Source organism: Rhipicephalus sanguineus, chromosome 7 (genome assembly GCF_013339695.2).
Source record: "Rhipicephalus sanguineus isolate Rsan-2018 chromosome 7, BIME_Rsan_1.4, whole genome shotgun sequence".
Lineage (NCBI taxonomy): Eukaryota > Metazoa > Arthropoda > Arachnida > Ixodida > Ixodidae > Rhipicephalus > Rhipicephalus sanguineus.
The window spans coordinates 14734082-14754363 of NC_051182.1; the positions used below are offsets into that span (position 1 = coordinate 14734082).

A 20282-nucleotide genomic window follows, 5' to 3' on the forward strand; every position below is an offset into this window, starting at 1 on the left:
AGCAATTCCATTTCTAAAAGGGTTATTTTCAAATTTTAATTAACTATTCTTAATCCAATCAAATCTTTATTTCTGCCGTGCATAATTTCACAGACCAAGGACAATGAAAAAAAGCCGCTAATAGATGGCTCAACTAGTGCACAGTACCATGTAATGTGTGGCATGTGGGCAACAGCAATGAAAAATATCCCTCCTTCATTGCAGAAGACAGAATGCAAAAAATTTTCCAGAAGAGATCAGTAACGGTCATTGCCAGTTCTTTGAAAATAAATGTCGGTTTGGAACACGAACAACAATTATTGCTTCCATATCTTCATATACAAGGTTTATTCAATTATTTACATGCACGTGCTCATAATTGTCACCAATAAGATACTGCTCTTTTTCAACAGTGGTATCATGTGGTTTAAACCAGTCTTGGGCAGTAACTAGTTACTAGTAACGCGTTACCGGTAACTAGTTACTTTTTTCAGTAACTTGTAACTGTAACTAGTTACTTTTAAGTTAGAGGAACTTGTAACTGTAACCCTGTTACTTTTTTCGCAGTAACTGTAACGGAAAATACCGTTACAGTTACTTCTGTCTTTATGAAAAATTATCCAACAGCAACACTTTTTCGAACTTTCTTCTTTACCATATATCCTCTCCACCCCTCAACTTTCCAGAACAGGGCTCCCCTCGCAGTTTAGGAGAGGAGGTGACTAAGCGTATTATCTTCCCTGCAGAAGACCGAGGTTGGAGGTCTGTCATTAACGCAACATGTAAATCAATCGTGCTTCAACTGAACAGCTTGCTAAGTTCGCGTCCGTTTTTTTTTTTCAGCATATATATCCTTTTCGTCACTTGAGCATCTAGCTATGTTCTTGGTGTACAGGTGGAGGAGCATTAGGATGCCATGTTTATAGTCTCCCTCGTCTGAGGCTCCGAGCTAATCGTGTTTGACAGGTGGCTAGGAAACGGCAGAACGCGAAACGGCTAAGGCCAGAAATTCCGTGAACTAGCGAAGCGATATTGTAAAACTTCTTTGTAACTGGTTGTAAAATGTTTACTCCGACTTAATGCAACAATTATTAACAAAATGACAGACGTTTCACCCCCAATGCAGGTGGCATCCTAAAAAAGAAAAAAAAAATGAGCCGAGGTCAACCAGTCCACTAGTCACACATGTCCTTGTAAACAGCCGCGGCGAATGAACCACGATTCCAGGAGTTCTTTTTCCCGGGCCCACCTTCGTTCACAAACCGGCGTCGTCGCATTGTTTAGGTCAAAGCTATGACCTGTCATCCAGCAGTGCTCAACAAGCTCGGTCTTAGAACGCGTTGCATGGGTTGCTTTAGCGACATTCCGCTTGAGATCTTTAGGCCTCGTTGATCATTTCCTGCCCGTTTCGCCAATCCCCGCATCGCACTTTTAGATACCGCCATGATCATCCGCCGGTGTGCAGTCTTAGGATTTCGTGAACACACGTTGTCATGTTCCAAGGTATAATAACGGGACTTAAAAACGGTTTGTATGCCCAGCGGACCGGAAGCTCTCCGAACAGAGTCTGACACACCTTAAACATATGGAGCAGACACAATGGACGTCGTACCCACTCGTGATGCACTCCCCGCTGCTCTTCGCATACGCTTCTGGGTATAGTTAATAAACGTCCTAGGATATACTGCCGTCGTTCCAGTACATCAACCACGTTTTCCACTTCAAGAGGCGTTTACAGTGATTGCTGGTGTTCGGCCCCCTTTTGTTTCCTTCGTCTAGGGTTTTACGACGTGCAACCCTTATTAAATAAATTCTATAATTTGATTTGTGATCTATTATTTTTATACAGTAACGGAAAAGTAACGACGTTACTTTTGCACGGTAACTGTAACTGTAACAAGTTACTTTCGGAAACACTGTAACTAACTGTAACAGAGTTACTTTTTTGGCTTAGGTAACTGTAACTGTAACACTGTTACTTTTTACTGGTAACGTGCCCATGACTGGTTTAAACAAATACATAGTTCAGACTAATCGTGTTTTCTTTACATCTCGCACAAACACTGTAAACCAAACACGTCAACTGTATGGTACAGGCTTAGGTGAATAATTCTTACCAACGTAGCTTTTGAATCAAGCAATGATCAAATACCATTATCCTTTGTTATAACGACAAAGAATGAAAACAAATTTTGATAATACATTACAACACAACCATAACCAAATTTGGAAGCTTTGTGCACGCAAGACCGAAACTGGATTCACATAAAGAGATGGGAAACATAAGCCTAAAGACATGTGACTATGGCAAGCCAAAAATGAACACAAAATGGACCAGCCACTAGGCATGATTCCACGAGAAAACAGCTCAAAAACCGAGATGCACGCACACAGAAAGATAAGGACAAGTACAGGCGCTAGATTTTGTGCTGTTTTTAGGATGGGCCACTTAGAACTGAGAGAGCTGCCCACTCACCAAGCAAATAGCTAACTGAACGAGAGTGGTGATTCTTTTGAGAGGCAAACCATCCAACTCTACTGCCTATCAGACTGAGATGGGTAGCTCAGGAGTGAGTTCACACTTGGCGAGCGGCTGACCGAGCAAGATGGTTCTCTGGTTTAATGAACATGCACTGCAAGGCTAAAAGCACACGGCTTGGCTCGGTAGTTTGGTGAACACTTAGTGAGCCGATTCCCTCTTGAGCGATTCTCCTCCTTCCACTAGATGTGGTGGTTTGCCCCTTCGTTCCATGTTTTTGAGCAATGTTCAGCTGCTCTAATAAAACTCGCTAACTTCACCACTGAATTGAACATCTTTGACACCTACATTAAATATGCGAAAAAGATGTTCGTAATCATGATGTGCAATTAGCAAAAGCAGCAGAATTGTTTTTTCTTAATGGTATTTTCATTCGATTGACTGCAATTCAATATTTCAGATGAGTTTCATACATTGCCAGAATATGACGCTTGACATCGACATGAGAAGAGCAAAAGCTAGACCTAGTTGCCGAGACGCATTAAGGTCCCTAGATTTTTTTTTTCTCCTTTTCTTTAAAGGGACCGACAACTGCCCAGAATATGAAAGGAGTTGACTCCACTGATGTAAAGATTGTCCGTTGCACTGACTCAAACCAACCCTGTTTTTTTCGTGAGAGATGGATTTATATTTTTATTTCTTAATTGAAAGTTGCAAAAATGACCTGTGGCGCCTCTGGCGGCAAAAACATGAATGATCCGATGAAGACGGCCACGTGACCATTGATTGCTGTATGCGGTCGACGATTTTTTTGTTAGTATTGAAATATTGTTCATTTCTTTATATTAAAAGGTATTACTCCATAATAATGTACATATAGGCCTGCGTTAGTAGTATGCACTAAAGTGGCGCTGCCTTCGCGCGACGTAATAATCCCATGCTCGTCAGCACGTCTTGAGCAACTTTTCAGCGTGCTCATGCAACCGTGCATGCAGTTTCCAGGTCGCTAAGATTTTGGAGCGACATAGTTTTGCTACCTACACTTCGTCTCAGAAATGACGCGCGCTGCTACTCGGTGCGACCGTGCATATGCACAGTTACGTTTTCGATAACTTGGCTTGGCTCATGTATCGAGAGAGTAACGACACCGGGACAAGCCATCCATGACACAGGCGCAGGCAACCTTGGGCGCAGGCGCACACAACGCTGTACAAATACCGGGAAGGTGTATAAAGACACACATCTCATTGTAACAGCTTGCTATTTTCAAAAATGGTTGGAAAGCTCAAAATAAAGGTGGTTAAGCATAGTTACAGTAACTCCTGCAAAAGCAGAACAACGAAAGCTTTCACAAGGGCTAGCAGCATCGCTATCAATTCTCAGCGTTGCTGGAGCAAGCCTCCATGCGTGTTTGGAGGCTTTCAGATCGAAAAATACTGCATATAAAATAACTACGTGTTTTTCAGATAAACCACTGCAGCTACCAACGCTACAAAGGGTGAGCTTCCTGTCGCGCCGTAAAAAACTGGGTCGAGAAAAATCAGTTGTCGGTCCCCATAAGTAGAAAGAACCAATAAAGTGCCGCCGACAAATCTCATTGGGCGATGCTCATGTCCTGTAGCCATGGTCCTTTTAACGCTTTTCCAGCGCCTCCTATAGAGGCCACTGTGCTAAAGGCGTCTGCCTGTTTTAGCTGGTCACCCCGCAGAGTTGCAGACCCACCCTGGTGATACAGTGGGGTGACGTGTCCCCCACTCACTAATGAGGGGGATAAGTGGGGGGGGACATGCACCACATCTTGTCCACTAAAGGGTGTCTGGCTAATGTACCTAAGCGTGCGTGCCTGTTTACGAAGAACATAGCAGCCGACACCACTTATGCATGAGAGGGGGCCGGGAAAGGAGGCAGATGTCGCCACTTGTATGAAAGTGAGAAAACATTAGTTCACCACGACAGACAGGAGATGACAACACATGTGCTAGCCACATAGCGCATGTATTTCCTCGCTGTGTCTGTGCGTTCACTGCAATTTACTGCGTAGGCTGTGTAACCACACTCTGGTGACTTTATAGTCTACAATGATAATTTCCCACATGAGCACTGCAGATCGAATTTTTAAAAACACACCTTAATGTAGGCCTTAAACATGGCACAGAAGGAAAAACCATGCACTGCCTGTTGCCTTCATCAAGATGTGGCCACTGTAGCCATAATATGCCGCTCAGCACACATTGTAGAAGATGTTTAAACTTCTTGAAACTACTCTGACTTTTTGCTCAACTGTTTATTTGCTCTGGCATTTAAACTTGTTCAATAGGCACTTTATTACACTAACCTATTGTTTGCATTTTTATTGTATTCCTGTCCCTTATGCAGCAAGTGTAAACAGTGCATCTAAACCTTTACTGAACATGACACGTTGAAAATATGCGACATAAAAATGCAGAGCCCTTCCACTACTGTGAAAATGTATGCCAGCCAAGCTGTGACTACGGTGGGGCTGCTATAGTGAATATTGGTATATTGAATTTATATATTGTTACTGCATGTATTGAGCGAATAAAGAGACGTACGCCGTTGCCCCAGGGAACCGTTCTGATGGTGAACAGTCGTGGTGGTGTGCATCGCGCTTGCATTGAGCTTAATGGCCCGATCCTCGTCGGAGGCATTCGCTCGCCGGCACCGTTCCCACCGACGCTTTTGCTCACGACGGCGCTCCAGGCGGGCAAGCTGCTCTTCTTCCATGAGGGGCACGCAGCTACTCGACGTGGTGGAACTCAAAGCACTGGCAGCAGCTGTGGCTGCACGTTCCGCGGCCGCAGCTACACGTCGTCTCCACGCCCACTCACGCTTCTGTGCGGGTCGGCGCTCCTTCAACTGCCGCTGTTCTTCCTCCGAGCGAATCGCATGCGGCCGTCCCATAGCAATAGGGCAATTGCTGATAACAGCGCTGGCGCGATCTCTACGTCACGAGATGATGGGGAACAACGACTGGTGGAAAGTGCCGTCACAGAGTATCGTGACACTTGAAGAGGCATTTGCGGTGACGAGGGGGCACCTGTGCTAAAGCACTTTACACATAAACCTATATATACCCGCCGCCAAAAATTGTGGTTCTATCTACGCGTTGTTTAGTGTACGGATGTGATCCGCCAGAACCTAGCCGTATACAGCTTTGCTGGAAAGAAGTAAGAGGAGGAGAAGGTAACGACACGTATTGTCAACACCTGACCTTACTCTGCATACTGTCACATTTCTGCAATGCAGCTTTGAAATTTCTGCACCAATTTGCTGCCATCTACACTACAGCAGTGAAAGCTAAACTGAACAAAGTGAGTGGCATATGCTCCTCGGGTCGGATTTGGAGCAAGTTTCAACACTTCAGAGTCAGTTTCCCCGAAAAATAATGCAAAACAAGAAGACTTTAATTGTTGTTTACATCTTTCCGATTCACTACAAAGCTGTGTTGCAAAAATGCAACAATGTGCACATGAACACCCTATCATCGCAGAACAGGTGAAATGCACCTGAAATGCTTTTATGGCCTCACCATGTAAGTCTTCTCTATAGCTCAACCGTATGTCATTCCACAACAAATTTTTGCTCTTCAGGAGCACATAGGTGTTCGGGTGTTGGAAGTGGCAGGGATGTATGTTCCTCAATACAACAGAATGAGCTACTGTTTGTAGGGTGGGGCATACCATTCCGTTTGCAGCACAGCTGTGTTTGTGCAGTATCACACCTCCTTTTGTTTCACACCACCAAATGAGTGCATATGCCCTCCTACTCAAAGCAATGCATTTCAAGGCTTTCTAAAATGTGCAAGTGACTCTTTAATCTTGCTGCACAAACCTCCTGCTCAAAAAAACAATACCAGTTATGTTTTCTGCAGCAAGGTTACCAAAATATGCTAATGTCCTTTAATTGAATTGCATTTGAATGAATATTTATAGTAACTCTGCTTTTGCAATCTACTTTTGAGAATTTGAGTCATATCTGCACATTGCTGCAAACATGCAACACAGCTGCTTTTGCGTAATAGTATTCTGCTATGCCAAACAATTCTTTCAGCCACAGTACGATTATTTTCACGATCGTCACCTTTTACAGTTAAGATATATTATTAATAAATAAGAAGTCGTGCAATAAAGAGTTCAGGAAGTAAAGTGACGTGGTGTTCCAGTGAAATGCATTCATGGATTTAATTGACATGTATTTTATGAGCACACAATCCTGCACACTGGCTTAAAGAGTGGCTAACAATTCCAGTGCAAAAAAGTGAACAAGATATTGACACTCCAAAGCTATTTTAGCACACAAAAGACACAAGCACAGAAGCAACAGGACAACATTATACTTAAGATTCATGCCAACCAACTAGCCTAGTGACTTAGCAAAATATTGAGTGCTCACAAGCATGTCAAAGGAGCACCATGATCAAAACAGTGAGCTGAACACAAACACTCGAGTGATCTGCTTTGTGAAATTATCAAAACATTACAATACAGGGCGCAGTGATATCCAGTGAAATTCTGTATGTGTGTAGTCACTACTTGGGGAATGTCGCTACACCAGCACAGCAATGCCAGCAGTGCGTGGAAGGAAGGATTAGTCTTTGGCTAACTCCCACACGTACATTGGCTGCTTGTATGTGTGTGTGCATGTCTTGCTATCACCAGGCTAAGCTAGACAGAAGTTCAGGAGATGATGGAGGCTTGAGTGATGAGATACTGTCAAAGAAGGTATGTCATTAGTGATGGCTTGTGGGGGGCTCGAGCCCTCCTTGCCCTCCCCCCAATCAGGAATATTTCATTTTGTATGTGTAGAGACGTCAGACTCTGGAGTTCTGCAAGACGTGTAGCACCACCTGTCAGAGCGAGAAGGAAGGAATTGAGTAGTGCAAAGTCCAACTCCCTAGCACAGTTTGCTGTGGAACCAGGTGCAACTAGCGAGTGCGAAACAACGATTTAACTTAACCCTTCGCGATGCTTTGTGCACAATTGTGTACACCACTTGTATTTGCCAATTGCGTCGGCTAGTGGCTGCGAAAGGGCATGATACAGTGAAGGTTGGATAAATTAAACCTGCTGCGTAATAGTTGTGTATTCTTTCAATTTCATTTTGCAGTGTACTGTTGCATAAGGTCACTTTGTTGAAGGCACTACCGTGTTCGACGTGCCACTTTCTGCGGGCCTCGCCAAAAGTACTATCATGGTCCCTCAATACTTTTACTGGTCATGAAACTCCCACGTAACTCAATGGGAGAGCTGGCGTAGCTAGAAGGGGGAACGAGGAAGCCGGCTGCTACTGGCCGCCATTAGCAGAGTGTGGCCGCAGAGTGGTGTTGTTTGTGCTGGTTCCACCCCACTTAGGGGCAAAGCTCTTCTTAGTCTAACCTTGTCACGCGTCCGGCGTAAGGCGTAACCGGCAGTATCTCCCGAACAGTATCTCCCATCACCGATCCTTTGCAAACTGCCCACTACTTCGGCTTTGCAAACATCCCACTATGATCTATCACCGATCCATTACTTCACCGACCATAAAGCCGTTATAATGAAGGGGGAACGGAAGCCACCTTTGCAAACTGCCCACTACTTCGTCTTTGCAAACATCCCACTACGACCCATCACCGATCCATCACTTCACCGATCATAAAGCCGTTGTAATGAAGGGGGTACGGAAGCCACGTCTAGCTACCACTTACGATTAACAAAATTTCTTTTATAAATATATATACGGTGTTTGTCACGTCTTTGATGATGTACAGGGCTATCGCTTTGATTACTGCTGGGCGAAACCACTGAAGATTTCACGGTGTAACCATGAATGCTTCAGGAGCTTCGCCCAAACTCTTCATCATTCACCCGTGGATATGCTGTGAATTTTTTTTCTTTTCGCGGTCACCTCGTCGTGACAGCGATGCCCAAAACCTGCTGTGTGCCGGGCTGTCACTCGAGATACAAGGACACAGTCGAAAAAGTCTCCCTGTTCTGTTTACCAGCCGACGCAGAACAACACGACAGGTGGAAGCGTGCAAACCCGTGAAAGGAGACTCGGATTTTAGTTCGACTCCAAGTACGTTCGCGTGTGCGAAAAACATTTTGACGCAAGTGACATTGTATGTGCGGACGTGCGCACAGCAAATGGAAACATCGTTCACTGCCTCTCAATCGACCAAGACTGGTGGAAGGCGCCGTGCCTAGAATTGTGTGTGTAGCGTGTGTGATTGTTTGGAGTTTTATGTGAAGTGCAGTGTTCAGAGTGTGTGCGTTTGCTTTCTGGATAATGATAGAAACTAAAGCGATGCCGTGGGTCAAAATGCAATATTTTTTTTTTTACTTTGATAGTGCTGTTTGCTGGCGCTGTCGCTGAATGGAGAAAATTTCTAGAAAGGTTCAAAAAGAGTAATGCCGTTTTGTGTATAACTGATCAGTATAAGCTGAATAACTGGGTTGATGGAAGCTCCGGGTTGATTTCGATTTGCGCTGGTGTTTACATAGAAGGAACAGGGTGGCTAACTGGAACGCCAACTTATAACTCGTGGTCATTGCGACAGTATATGGGAATGGATAAAAAAAAGAGCAGCGTATATTAGAACTCGGCAGTGTTATGAAATCTGCATGCGTAAAATCAAAACCTTTCGCTCGAAAATCGCACATAGTGCCTATATCTAGCAAAAGCAGTCGACAGCAGTTTCACCTCATTATTTTTTTTAAATCATCAAGATCAAAAGTGCAAATTATGACACCAAAGACAAAAGGAAAACAACACGAGCATCCTTCTTCGTTTCATGGTATCTCAATCTGCGCTTTTGATTTTTAAAGCTATGTTTCACTAATGATATCCCTCAAGAGGTACTTCGAAGCTATTAATGCCAAGTTAGCCTGATATACAGGCTTGTTTATTAGCACGCGAACTTCCATTTGCAGCTTCGTGATGCCCTATAAAATAAAGCAACAATTAGTCCGAAAATGAGTGTTACGTGCAGCCAGAACTTGGCTACTCTGGAACCTCTAGCGCAAACCTGTCAGTCATCTAGAACCAGTCACACTGTTCGGTTTAAGCCCCAAAGCGACTATGCAGGTGTCGAGAAATATAGGAACGTCACGAACACATGCGTCACTTTTTGACAGACACCATCAGTCAACACAATGTTAGCAATCAATGACTTGGGCAATTTGACAACGCGCATCATCTACCATATTGACAATACTAATCACTGCTATGATTTGTTAGCGAGAACACGGAGAAGGAAAATATCTGAAGATGTGTATTTGACAGCAAATGCTTCCGCGAACACGATCCTGCCCTACCAAGCGCGGCAGATCAATGCCCTTCTGCTTACGGTGGCGCCTCTGGTGGTCACTTTTGTCCCTATATGAAACTTTCGCGGGAGTTTCATGACCAGTAAAAAGTATTGAGGGACCATGGTATAATTTTCCTGTGCTCGAAATCAACATAACAGAAAAAGAATGAGCATCATATTTCTAGCCTGAAATACGATTCTATTCATGCAAAAACATAACGCGAATAACTTCAGGATAAATAGATATTCAATTGCATGTTAATTAAGATTAATTACTACAGAGCATATAAATCAAGGTATTATGACAGTATTGTTGTTGCAATAAAATACCAAGTGCCTTGAAATAAGACTGTCCAGATTTGACGCACTTACAGACAGTTCGTCATCGGTGGCATCTCAAAGGGTTGATATTGCGTGTTTTGCGCATTTTACACTCAGAAGGAGAATGAATTTATCTCTGCTAGTCGGACTCTCCACCAAACCGCCATGAAGTGCTTGCTGGATCACTAGCCAGAATGATGGCGAAAACAAAAGCATATACAACATCTCTGCATGCTACGAAGAAACGCTGCAATCGACGTCACTGTTGCATTGTGAACTGCCACGGACGTAAAGGACTGAATGAAAACATTAAGTTTTTCCCATTTCTAAAGCTGTCGTATGAAGCAGAAAGGTGAGAGCACTGTATAAGGACCGTTAAATGTGTTGGATAAGTGAATTACTCGCATTCTCGACAGCCGGTCGAATGATAAAGTGTGATAATGTGGCTCTGCTTTTATTGTTTTGCATAGCCCCGATGGAGAACCACGGCAACCTTGACTATGAAGCTAGGCCGAGTCTCTGACCGTGGTGCGCGCCATGTAAGACTGGAGTGAGCAGCTAGAGGCAGACAACACACGTGCGATTAACATCACGCACACGGCTGCCTCCCATAATCTGAATTGGTCATCACAACACAGCATTGTGCACATACGCTTTGAATGCTCAACGTTGCCCTTTTAACTAGCAAATGCTAAAACGTGGGTCATAGAAGTAAATCGTAAAACGGTTGTCACCACCTTCAGGTTTGTTTTGCACTCGGTTGTACCCTGCGAAAGCGGACATGCATGTATCCCCATTCGCAGTTATGTACAAACGGAAGACAACCATCAGCATAAAATTTGAGGATGCGTAATAAAACAGTTAAAAAAGAGAAAATAGACAACCACCCGTTTGTAGCACGAAGCCACAAGGAAATCCGTATTTATACAGATTTCTCAGAATGAAAGCTTCTTAGCTCTCTCCTGAGAAATCCGTATTAGTTTCCTTGTGGATTCTTGCGACGAACAGGTGGCTGTCCATTTTCCCTTTGTTAACCCTTCCATCACCTTGCGGGACTTCGCAGAACTCATTTGCATTACTGTGTGTCATGTCCTTCGAGTTGTCTGAACCCCGGACCAGGACGAGTTTGTCGGTAACTAAGAAACTTTCATTCTGAGAAATCCATACGGGTTTCCTTGTGGCTTCGTGCTACAAATGGGTGGCTGTCTATTATCCCTTTCTGAACTCTTCCACCACCTTGTGGGGTTCCACAGAACTAATTTGCAGTAATAAAACAGTCCTCTGCATAGGAAGCAAGAGCTGAAGGGAGAACGCAATTGAAATGGCAAAAATTGCCAGGGCCATTCGTCTCTTATAAAGTGGGCTTTGTACCACTGATCGTAAGATACATAGCTACTAAAATGATTGTGTATATATCATTGTGTTGATGTTATCTACATATCCAAACTTAATGCATTTAGGCGCTAAAGAATGGTGTCGGAAGGCTTGCCTTGAACTCGATGGCGTGCGATGCTTGCGAGTTGCAGCATGCCGAAATAAGCGAAACTGCTTTTGCACTGTACCCGCAGTTCGCTTTGATGAGCCAAGAGCTTCCTACTATTCTGAAGCATGGATTGGTGGAAGAAGCTTCTTAGGTCCTTGATTTTCAGGTAACCACGACTCGACACAAATGAAATAAGGGGGGTTTATTGTGGCATATGCACATTCGCTTGTGGATGGCCCTCTTTGCACTACCCAGTTAGCGCCAATGTTGCATGAGGGCGCTGGTGGCAGTTTTTCTCGCAGCGTTGCATGGGCAGTCTGACGTCTACACATACGTGCACGCATACGAAAACACGAACATACTGAAAGGGCGATAGGAACCCTCTCCTCTGAAATAAATTTTTTGGCTACGTCTTTCGCTGCGCCAACGTTTCGCCAAGGGTACTTGTAAGTGCCCTGACGAAGAGAAAGACCCCTCGTGGAAATGTTGACTCTAGCGACATTCCGTGTTTGACGATGCACTATCACCAGCCTGAGGAGGCCGGGCCCTCCAATAACCATTTCGGTAGGCAGAAGCGAGAGCGCGGTCATGCTGCTAGACGGCTCTCCCGTGTCCTAACGTGTAAACTCGTGCTGCTGCGCGAACAGCGAGATGTCAGAACGCGGTCCTAACTGTGTCTCCACTCGACTTCCTCTAGTGTTTGCATACAAACGCACTGCGTCGATACCTTTCAGCACTGTTGCAGTGATGGTAGCGAGCAAGGGAGCTGTATTAAGCCACGACTGCAGCGGCCTAGAACCCTCACTCTACCACGACCGATGAACGGTGATATCCTACAAGGCTGTATTATTAATATTATTATTACGTACCCAGAGCCGACCAACGCTTCTCGTTGGGGATTCATCCTACGATCGCCTCCTCACCAACATTTGACGTGTCTTGCTTCGTTCGTAGCTTCTCGTTCCTCGCGTCTAGCATCGCCCGCTTCTTCCTGCGCGCATCGAGTACCGCTGGTACCGCACCCGTTGTAAATCGTTCGACTTTGTAGACTTTGTACTACACTCTGTACGAAAACTTGCTTGCTTCACGTTGGCCGCCGGTTAAACTACGTACTCGAATATTTTGAGTGGCGCAACCGGCTGCCGTGGAGCGGCCCATTTTATGTAGAAAATAGCAGCGGCGCTGCAGTCGACTACTCTTGAAAGCGTCCCCCGGCATCGCAGGCGGCTGCTTGCCGGTGCGTTTCAGTGGCGGCGAGATAGAACAAAAATAATGTAGAAATGAACGCTCCATCGCAATTGAACTATATTAACGTGCCGGCTACAAGTTCAACCCCCCCCCCCCCCCGAAATTTTTCAGTTTTGCTTGCGCATATATACAAGCACACCAGGGGCGTAGCCAGAAATTTTTTTCGGGGGGGGGGGGGGGTTCAACCATACATTATGTATGTTCGTGCGTGCGTTTGTATGTGTGCGTGTATATATGCGCAAGCAAAATTGAAAAATTTCAGGGGGGGGGGTTGAAACTCCCAACCCCCCCCCTTGGCTACGCCCCTGACGCACACATACAAACGCACGCACGAACATACATAAAGTATGGTTGAACCCCCCCCCCCCCCCCCGAAAAAAATTTCTGGCTACGCCCCTGGCCAGACGCAAGCTGATGCCGTTTTGTCCGAGGCCGCGGCGCCGGTGTTTTCTTGGACAGATATGACGGTGCATTCGGTAAAATTGTCGGCACCGCGTCAAGTCGAATAGACGGCTTTTCTCTCGGCACTAAAACTTCCGCTCCGTTAATTACATGCACGTAGTCTCTCTCGATGAAGTGAGGCTCAAAGTGATCTTCCCACACAGCACTATCCGGCACCGAGGGTCTGTTGGCACAAGTTTTTATCGCTCTTTATCGTTTGGAGTAGGGTGCCTTGATGCGCGCTTTCTCCGCGCATCGAGACACACCAGATTGGAGCTTTATGGCGTATTCGGTTGGTCGCTCCGATCCTCTGGCTCGGCAGATGCGGAGGCAGCCCGCAATCGGAGCGCGAGAGGTAGCGTACCAACCGAATGGATCGACGATCTCGGAGCAGCGCGCCTGTAGCGCCACCGTGCAACCAGCGCGGGAAGCCGCCGGGTAAACATCGACAAATGCGGTCAATCATCCGAGCTGGCGTCATCGTCCCAGGGTGTCTACCGACCGGGAAAACCCGGAAAACCGGGAATTCTCAGGGATTTTGGGTAGTCTGGAAATTCTCAGGGAAAACTCAGGGAAATTGTGCTCCGATCAGGGAAAATCCACAGTAACTTTATTGAAAGGCAACGAAAGTCGCGGTAGCACTGGCTCGATATTTTGTGAACGCATTTTTCAAATCAAACGGCCGCTGCGGCTGCGGGGAAGTGGCGCACCTCGATGCTGTCATCGCCTTCGGAGCGGTGGAGTGGGAGAGAATCAGGCTAATGCGCAGCATGCGGGAACCATGAACCACGACACATCGTATCGCGCAATGTTGTCAGGGTGTTCTGTGACTACGCGGTGTAGTTCTGTATTCTTTCTCGCGCGTGCTGTGCGTTAGCGCCCGATATGGTGTTTTTGTTATCGCCGCATGTCAAGTAACAAGCATGATTAGTTGTAGAAGCGGTAGCAGTAGATGTAACGAGCTTGAGTTATCTTGCAAGCGATCGTGATCGTTCAGGAAGCGGATGTCTTCGACAAGGCTGGTATCTGGCAAGCCATCCCGATCGGCGAGAAAAAAGACGACGCTTGTTGGCTGTTATCGGAGACAGGCCCGTAACTAGGGGGGGGTTGAGGGGGTTCTGAGCCCCCCCGAAATTTTTTTGATGCTTTAAGTTTTCGGGTGATACTAAAATATTTACACGCCTTCACAGCGACCACCAGCTGCCAAAGTTACACTGCAACTTTCCTGGCATTGCTTCCCTCTTCTTCCTTTCTTCAAACCTACCCTTTTACCAGAACACCTCAGCGCTCCCTCCCTCGCACCTGCCCTATTTGTACAGCTTTGCACTTCGCCCTCGCGTTCCTTCGTCTTTCACCCCGTAGCAGCTCCTTTATTGATTCCAGATGCTTTCCTTGTGCATTGCCGCTGGAGAAGTTATCCGTCTGTGCGGACCGCACGTGTCGGCTTTGGGTTCCTACGAAAAGCGCGTCTCCTTCTGTGAACGTAAACAGTTCGACAGCAACGGCAACACCAATACGACGTGCGCAAATTTGCCAGGGAACGAAACCCCTAAGCGGAAAAACTCAGCGGCGCATTCCGAGGACGCAGGCTGCAGGGTAAACTTTTCTCAAACTGTAGTCCTCGCCACCGAAACGAATCATCGAAGATGACATCTACTGAAAGACTGGCATATCCGAGCAACTTCGAACAACCTTAACCACACGCAAGGAAATCTACCTCTTCTGTACACAGAAGGTATATGCGCCTCCCTACAAAGCGCACAAAGCGAGGATACAGCTGGCACACAATCCGGCACCAGCGGTCAACTTTCACAGGAGAGAAAACGCCGCCAAGCTGGGCTGCGCGCGGGAGTACAGAGGCTGACGTCACAGCCTACAAAGTGCATTTTTGGGGGGTCACGGCTATTTAATTAGCGCAGCCCAGAGAGAATTATGCAGGCGCCCAGGGAGCCGTCTGTGAAAAGGTGACTTTTTCACAGGAACGGAGCAACACCTCCTTTCTGGACTGTACCACGGGAGTGCAAATGTCTCGGCAGTGCATTCTTGGGGGTTCACGTATATTAAGGGGAGTATGCAGTGCCCATGGAGTCTTCTGTGAAAAGGTCTTTAAGTAGCGTTAATCCAGTTTGCTGCAGCTGGAGTACAATAATGGGCCTGCATGCACACCAGCTGTAGCGGCGTTCAGAAAACACATGCGCCACGCGGGAGCCGGCGCGTTCATCACACTTCTACATTCTAGCCACTGTAAAGTGGATAAGAGAGGAAGAAAACATCGCCCGCCGTTCACGCCAGGCAGTCGAAGCAGTCGCAAACGTCTTTTTGGAGCCACTGGCCACTTCTGTGTGCGTGCACAGGATTGCGGCAGCAAAATGAAAAGACACTCTGCAACAACGAAGCAAAGGAGTCTTGCGTCTTACTTCAAGAAAGTTCGAACCGATGAAGCGGACGGAGAAGAACCGCCTCCTTCGAAGGATAAAACTTCGCCCTCCTCAGCACTGGTGGAAAGCCAAGCGCGTCCGAACTTCTGTAGCGACTCAGGAGAATGCACCGGTTTATATGAATCACCTGAGAACGAACACAAGCAGGACACCCATGCGCCGCCGGGAAATGATGGTGGCCGCAGTGCAACTACTAGTGACCTTTGTTCTACAGTCAACGCTGGGCAAAGTGACGCCTTTACCACTGGGCAATGCCCAAGGAAGGTGAGTGGCATGGCACCTACACATTCTGGTTCGCCTCCCCTCACACGTCTCTGATCTCTTCACTGTCTCTGCTTACGTACGGAACGACCTAACCTGCTGCCATTCCCGTCGCCGACTTCGCGCTGGCGACGCTACAGTGGCAGCTTGTAACACATACATACCGTTTTTGAACCGCGGTTACATTGTGTTACTTCATCAGGAGCCGTTGGTCGCGGTGTCCCCGGCTTTGGTGGTGCTATTGTCCAAACTTATTTCTTGCTTTAACCAGAATTTGAGGTTGACATACCAATTTCTTTATTTGGGTACAAATAATTGAAAAGTACCATCGAATTATTACAAGTAAGCGATGTACTTGTTTTATTCACGAAAATAAGCCAGTATAAATCTTAAAAAATGGCAGCCGTTCTACACGCAAACCCCCCCCCCCCCCCCCCCGAAAAAAATTCCTGGGTACGGCCCTGATCGGAGAGCTCACTCGCTCGGATCCCGAGCTTCAAATATGCTATTTAGGACTCCGTGAAGAATAGAATAAATTTCCAGGCAAGAGCTAGCGTAACTCACAAGTGAAAGCTTTTTTTTTCTTTTTTTCCCGATGAGGGCACGTGCTGAAACAAGTTTTAGGCAGTCAACCGATATTTTGGGGGGCTGCAGCTCGCAATTACCAGCCACACCACGTGGATGTTTGCTACAAAGCCGAATTACAAAACTTTTCAGAGCCAAGGCATAGCGGCGACCGAAATTCGCGACACCAGCACGGGTCCCACATGCTCGATTCGGCGCGCGATGTCGGAAAACAGTAACGTTTCCACCATAATCGGATGTGCCGTAATTCAGGCTGTTACCGTGCTTTCATGAGATCTTAGCCCGCAGCTATATTGCTTTTTTTTTTTGCGAAAGCAATTGTACAGACACTCCGACGCGAATTTTATGCCTTCGCCATGATCTTCCTTATCAAGTCCAAATCGCGATTACATCACCCGCGCGTCGTATGCTCCATGCGCGAGTGAAAGCGAGCGAGCGCTGCCGACGAACGGGGACCGTCTCGTTCGCGCGATGGGCACATGGAGATAGGAGCCAGCGGGTTGGGGGGGGGGGGGGCTGCGTAAGTCCGACAGGAAGCGCGTACTTTGTACCAGCGGGCGTGGTCGCGTGTGCCGCGGTATCTTTAGTGGGGATCAGCAGACGTCTCATACCTTTGCAGGTGTTGTGCTCTAATTGCAAAACTTCCGTTGAAGCCATAGCAGTGGCGGATTCAAGGGGGGGGGGTGCGTAGCGGCGATCCCCCCCCCTTAAGCCAGTCCCCGCCCCCTCCCTTCAGTGCCTGTCGTCCACCTCCTTTGTCAGGCTGCCTGTTGAGTTTGCCCCCTTTTTCAGGTTGCTTTGCCTGCCACTGCCCAAAAGGGGTAAAGAGAATCTTGTCCCTGCTCTCTACCTCTCTCATCGCTCTACCTTTTCCTGCTTCCCTATGCACATTTCCAACGAAGGCTTCTTACGCACCGCCATTTCCCCCTCTGGGCTGTTGTAAATATGCGCGACCCACCAAAATGCACTGCTGAGCGGGGGCTTCAGCCTTTGTACCCCCCCCCCCTCCCATTAGGTACCTGAAGCCGCCCCTGAGCCATAGATAGGGCACTTCTCTCAGTGCAGCGGCTGCGTTTTCTGAAGGAGCGAGCTGCCAGCCCATATTCATATAAAATTCCTCTTTGTTGCTATCGGATTTATTGTTTTGCTCTCGTGGTGAAACTGTGACTCTTTTTTTCTAACGTGGGATGGTTTTCGATGTTTTGCGTTCATGGAGAGCAAATGGTTCGGCTGGGCAACATGGTAGCAAAGGCGTTGCATTGCTCTGGGCAACGCGCGAGGATTTGACAACAACCCGCAGCAGCAGAACAAGCGCAATTCCGCAGTGCATTAAACCCGCATTTTTTTTTTCGTATATACATGTGCCACTCGTCAAGGCATTTAACTGTGATTGCTGCACTTCACGCTCAACAAAATTGATTTTTTTTTCACGCAAAAAATAAAAAAAAGTTTTTTCATGTTGCCATATTAGTTGAGCATTCTTGTGGCATTTTCAGTTTAAGATTAATCCTTCAGTAACTATGCCTTGCATGAAAGGTCGAATTTCAGTTTAACGAAGTTTCGATATAACGAAGTGAGTTGCCACTTTTACCAACTTCGCTATATTGAGGTTTAACTGTTCTATGTACTATTCAAATGGGATTAAGTCGTTTTTATTTTCTAACGTGCGTATTAGAGAGTGACATCACCGAGCGATATGGTCTCTACCCATCTTGACATAAAACGAAGTTCTGCTTCACTCAGGGAATTTTAGCAAAAACGCTCAGGGAAAACCTGGAAAACTCAGGGAATTTAGAAAAGTCAACTCGGTAGACACCCTGCGTCCGAGCTGCTGGTTTAAGGACGAGATAGATGGTACGTTTTTGCCTCCGATCCGGCGTGCGGCGTACGGCGATTCAGCACACACGGGGCGAACGAGCAATCAGCGGCTCCGCCCACATAGGGCGCCTCGGCATGCACACTTGGAGGACTTCGTATCTTCGTAATAAAGCACAAAACAAACAACTTTGCACAGCCACGCTTCGTTATATAAGATGTAAAGGCGTTTATTGACGGCGGGATCGATGGCGACGATGCGCAGCGACGACAGTAACGACAGAGCGCAGACTCGCAGACTCTCACGAGCAAGCGCACGAGGGGCGTGCGCTCCGAGGAGAGGCGAAGAGGGCGACCCACTAGAAGGCGCTCAAGAGGGCGGCCCATTACAGCGTTCTAATGCTTCTGTACAAGGCCTCCCAAGCTCGGCCAGGGGGCGCTGCGTCGCACGCGTTTCGCCGCCTTTCTTGCGAAAACCGGTCGCTCCTGTCCCCACACCAGCCTTTTTGACTGCGCTGTCTCCGCACGTTCAGGCACCCTGCACGCGCTGTTCTCTGCTCGCCGTGCACGTGCAGCTTCACGTGTCGCTTGCTCTGAAGGTTTAGAAAGATCCCAGAGATGGAAAAAAAACGTTTTAACGGTGGGAATCTTACCAGAGGAGGACGGTTGATCGACCACCTTTTCGGGACCGAGCAGGTCGTCAAGGGCGATGCTGTTTGTGCGAGCGCTACGTGCGTGCAGATGCTGAACGGGCACATTTCTTTGACATGAGTAGGGAGGTGACTGCGCGAGTTCTGTAATTATGTTACCGGTAAAACGCACATTCGTTGCGGCAGTCGTGTATACTCGGAGCTGTCAGCAAGTATCCAGCACGCTTTCGCGTGCGTTTTCTATTGATAACTTTCAATTGCTTGGATGCCAAGTTTGTCGTGCGGCTTTAAATTTATTATGAGCTCAGTGTGAAGAGCATAAATTTACATCTGCCCTGTTGAGTCACTGGCTGCATCGCAATGCGCAGTGTTCAGTTTCGTGGGAGTTTCACTTTTGCCGAGGTTTGCATCGAATGATAACAACGTCGGATCGCAAGTTTAATGTCGCCTTGGATATTTTTAGAGCTCCCTTTGACAGCATAATGATATACGCAAACAAAAAATAAATAAATATTTCATGCCCACTTCGACGATGCATGTTTCTTGCAGAGGCATGTTTCATTTCGAATAATATCGACGCCTGATCACGCACCGTGTTCGCTTATTCGAATGTCGCTTTGGTTGTTTCGACAGCTCGCTTGGTCAGCATCATACTATACAGGGGCGTAGCCAAGGGGGGGGGGGGGGGGGGAGTGGTTCAAACCCTCCCCGAAAATTTTCAATTTTGCTTGCGTATATGTACACGCACACATACAAACACACGCACAAACATACATAAAGTATGGTTGGACCCCCCCCCCCAAAAAAAAAAAAAAAAAAAAAAAATTCTGGCTACGTCCCTGATACTATACAATACCCACTGGGATCGCGCATGTTTATGATTATGCCGAGATTTGTGCCCAATAATAAGCGCATCTGAATTCGCGAAGCCATCGAAAATTTAATTGCCACCTTGGTTCTTTTTTCAGCTCGTTTCCAAAGCGGCATGCAAGGCTTTTTATTACGTGCCGAACGCATGACATTAATACGAGGCACGCCGTGGTGGATTAATTCCGATTAATTTCGGCCACCTGGGTTTCCTTAACGTGTACGTAAATCTAAGTACGCCGGTGTTAGTGCATTTCGCTCCCATCGAAATGCAGCTGCTGTATGCGTGAATCGAACCCATGACCACGATTTTAGCAGCGCAACACTTCAGCCTTCTAAGCAATCACGGCGTGTCGCATGCAAGGCCAATATAAACGCTCAGTGCAAACATACAGCTTAATTCTGTTTA

At 46.8% G+C, this 20282-nt stretch overlaps 1 protein-coding gene across 3 annotated transcripts in view; it reads right to left on the reverse strand.

Moving 5' to 3' along the window:
* Positions 1-12679, reverse strand: part of LOC119399306 (THAP domain-containing protein 10-like) — a 50995-nt gene extending 38316 nt beyond the window's left edge. For 2 of the 3 annotated variants that reach the window (XM_049417639.1, XM_037666117.2), the window contains exon 1: positions 12438-12679. In XM_049417639.1, the coding sequence (XP_049273596.1) occupies positions 12438-12472 (35 nt within the window). In that variant the 5' untranslated portion in view covers positions 12473-12679. The remainder of the gene's footprint in view (positions 1-12437) is intronic. The other variant, XM_049417638.1, reaches the window with a different exon arrangement.
* Between the last annotated feature and the right edge of the window lie 7603 nt (positions 12680-20282).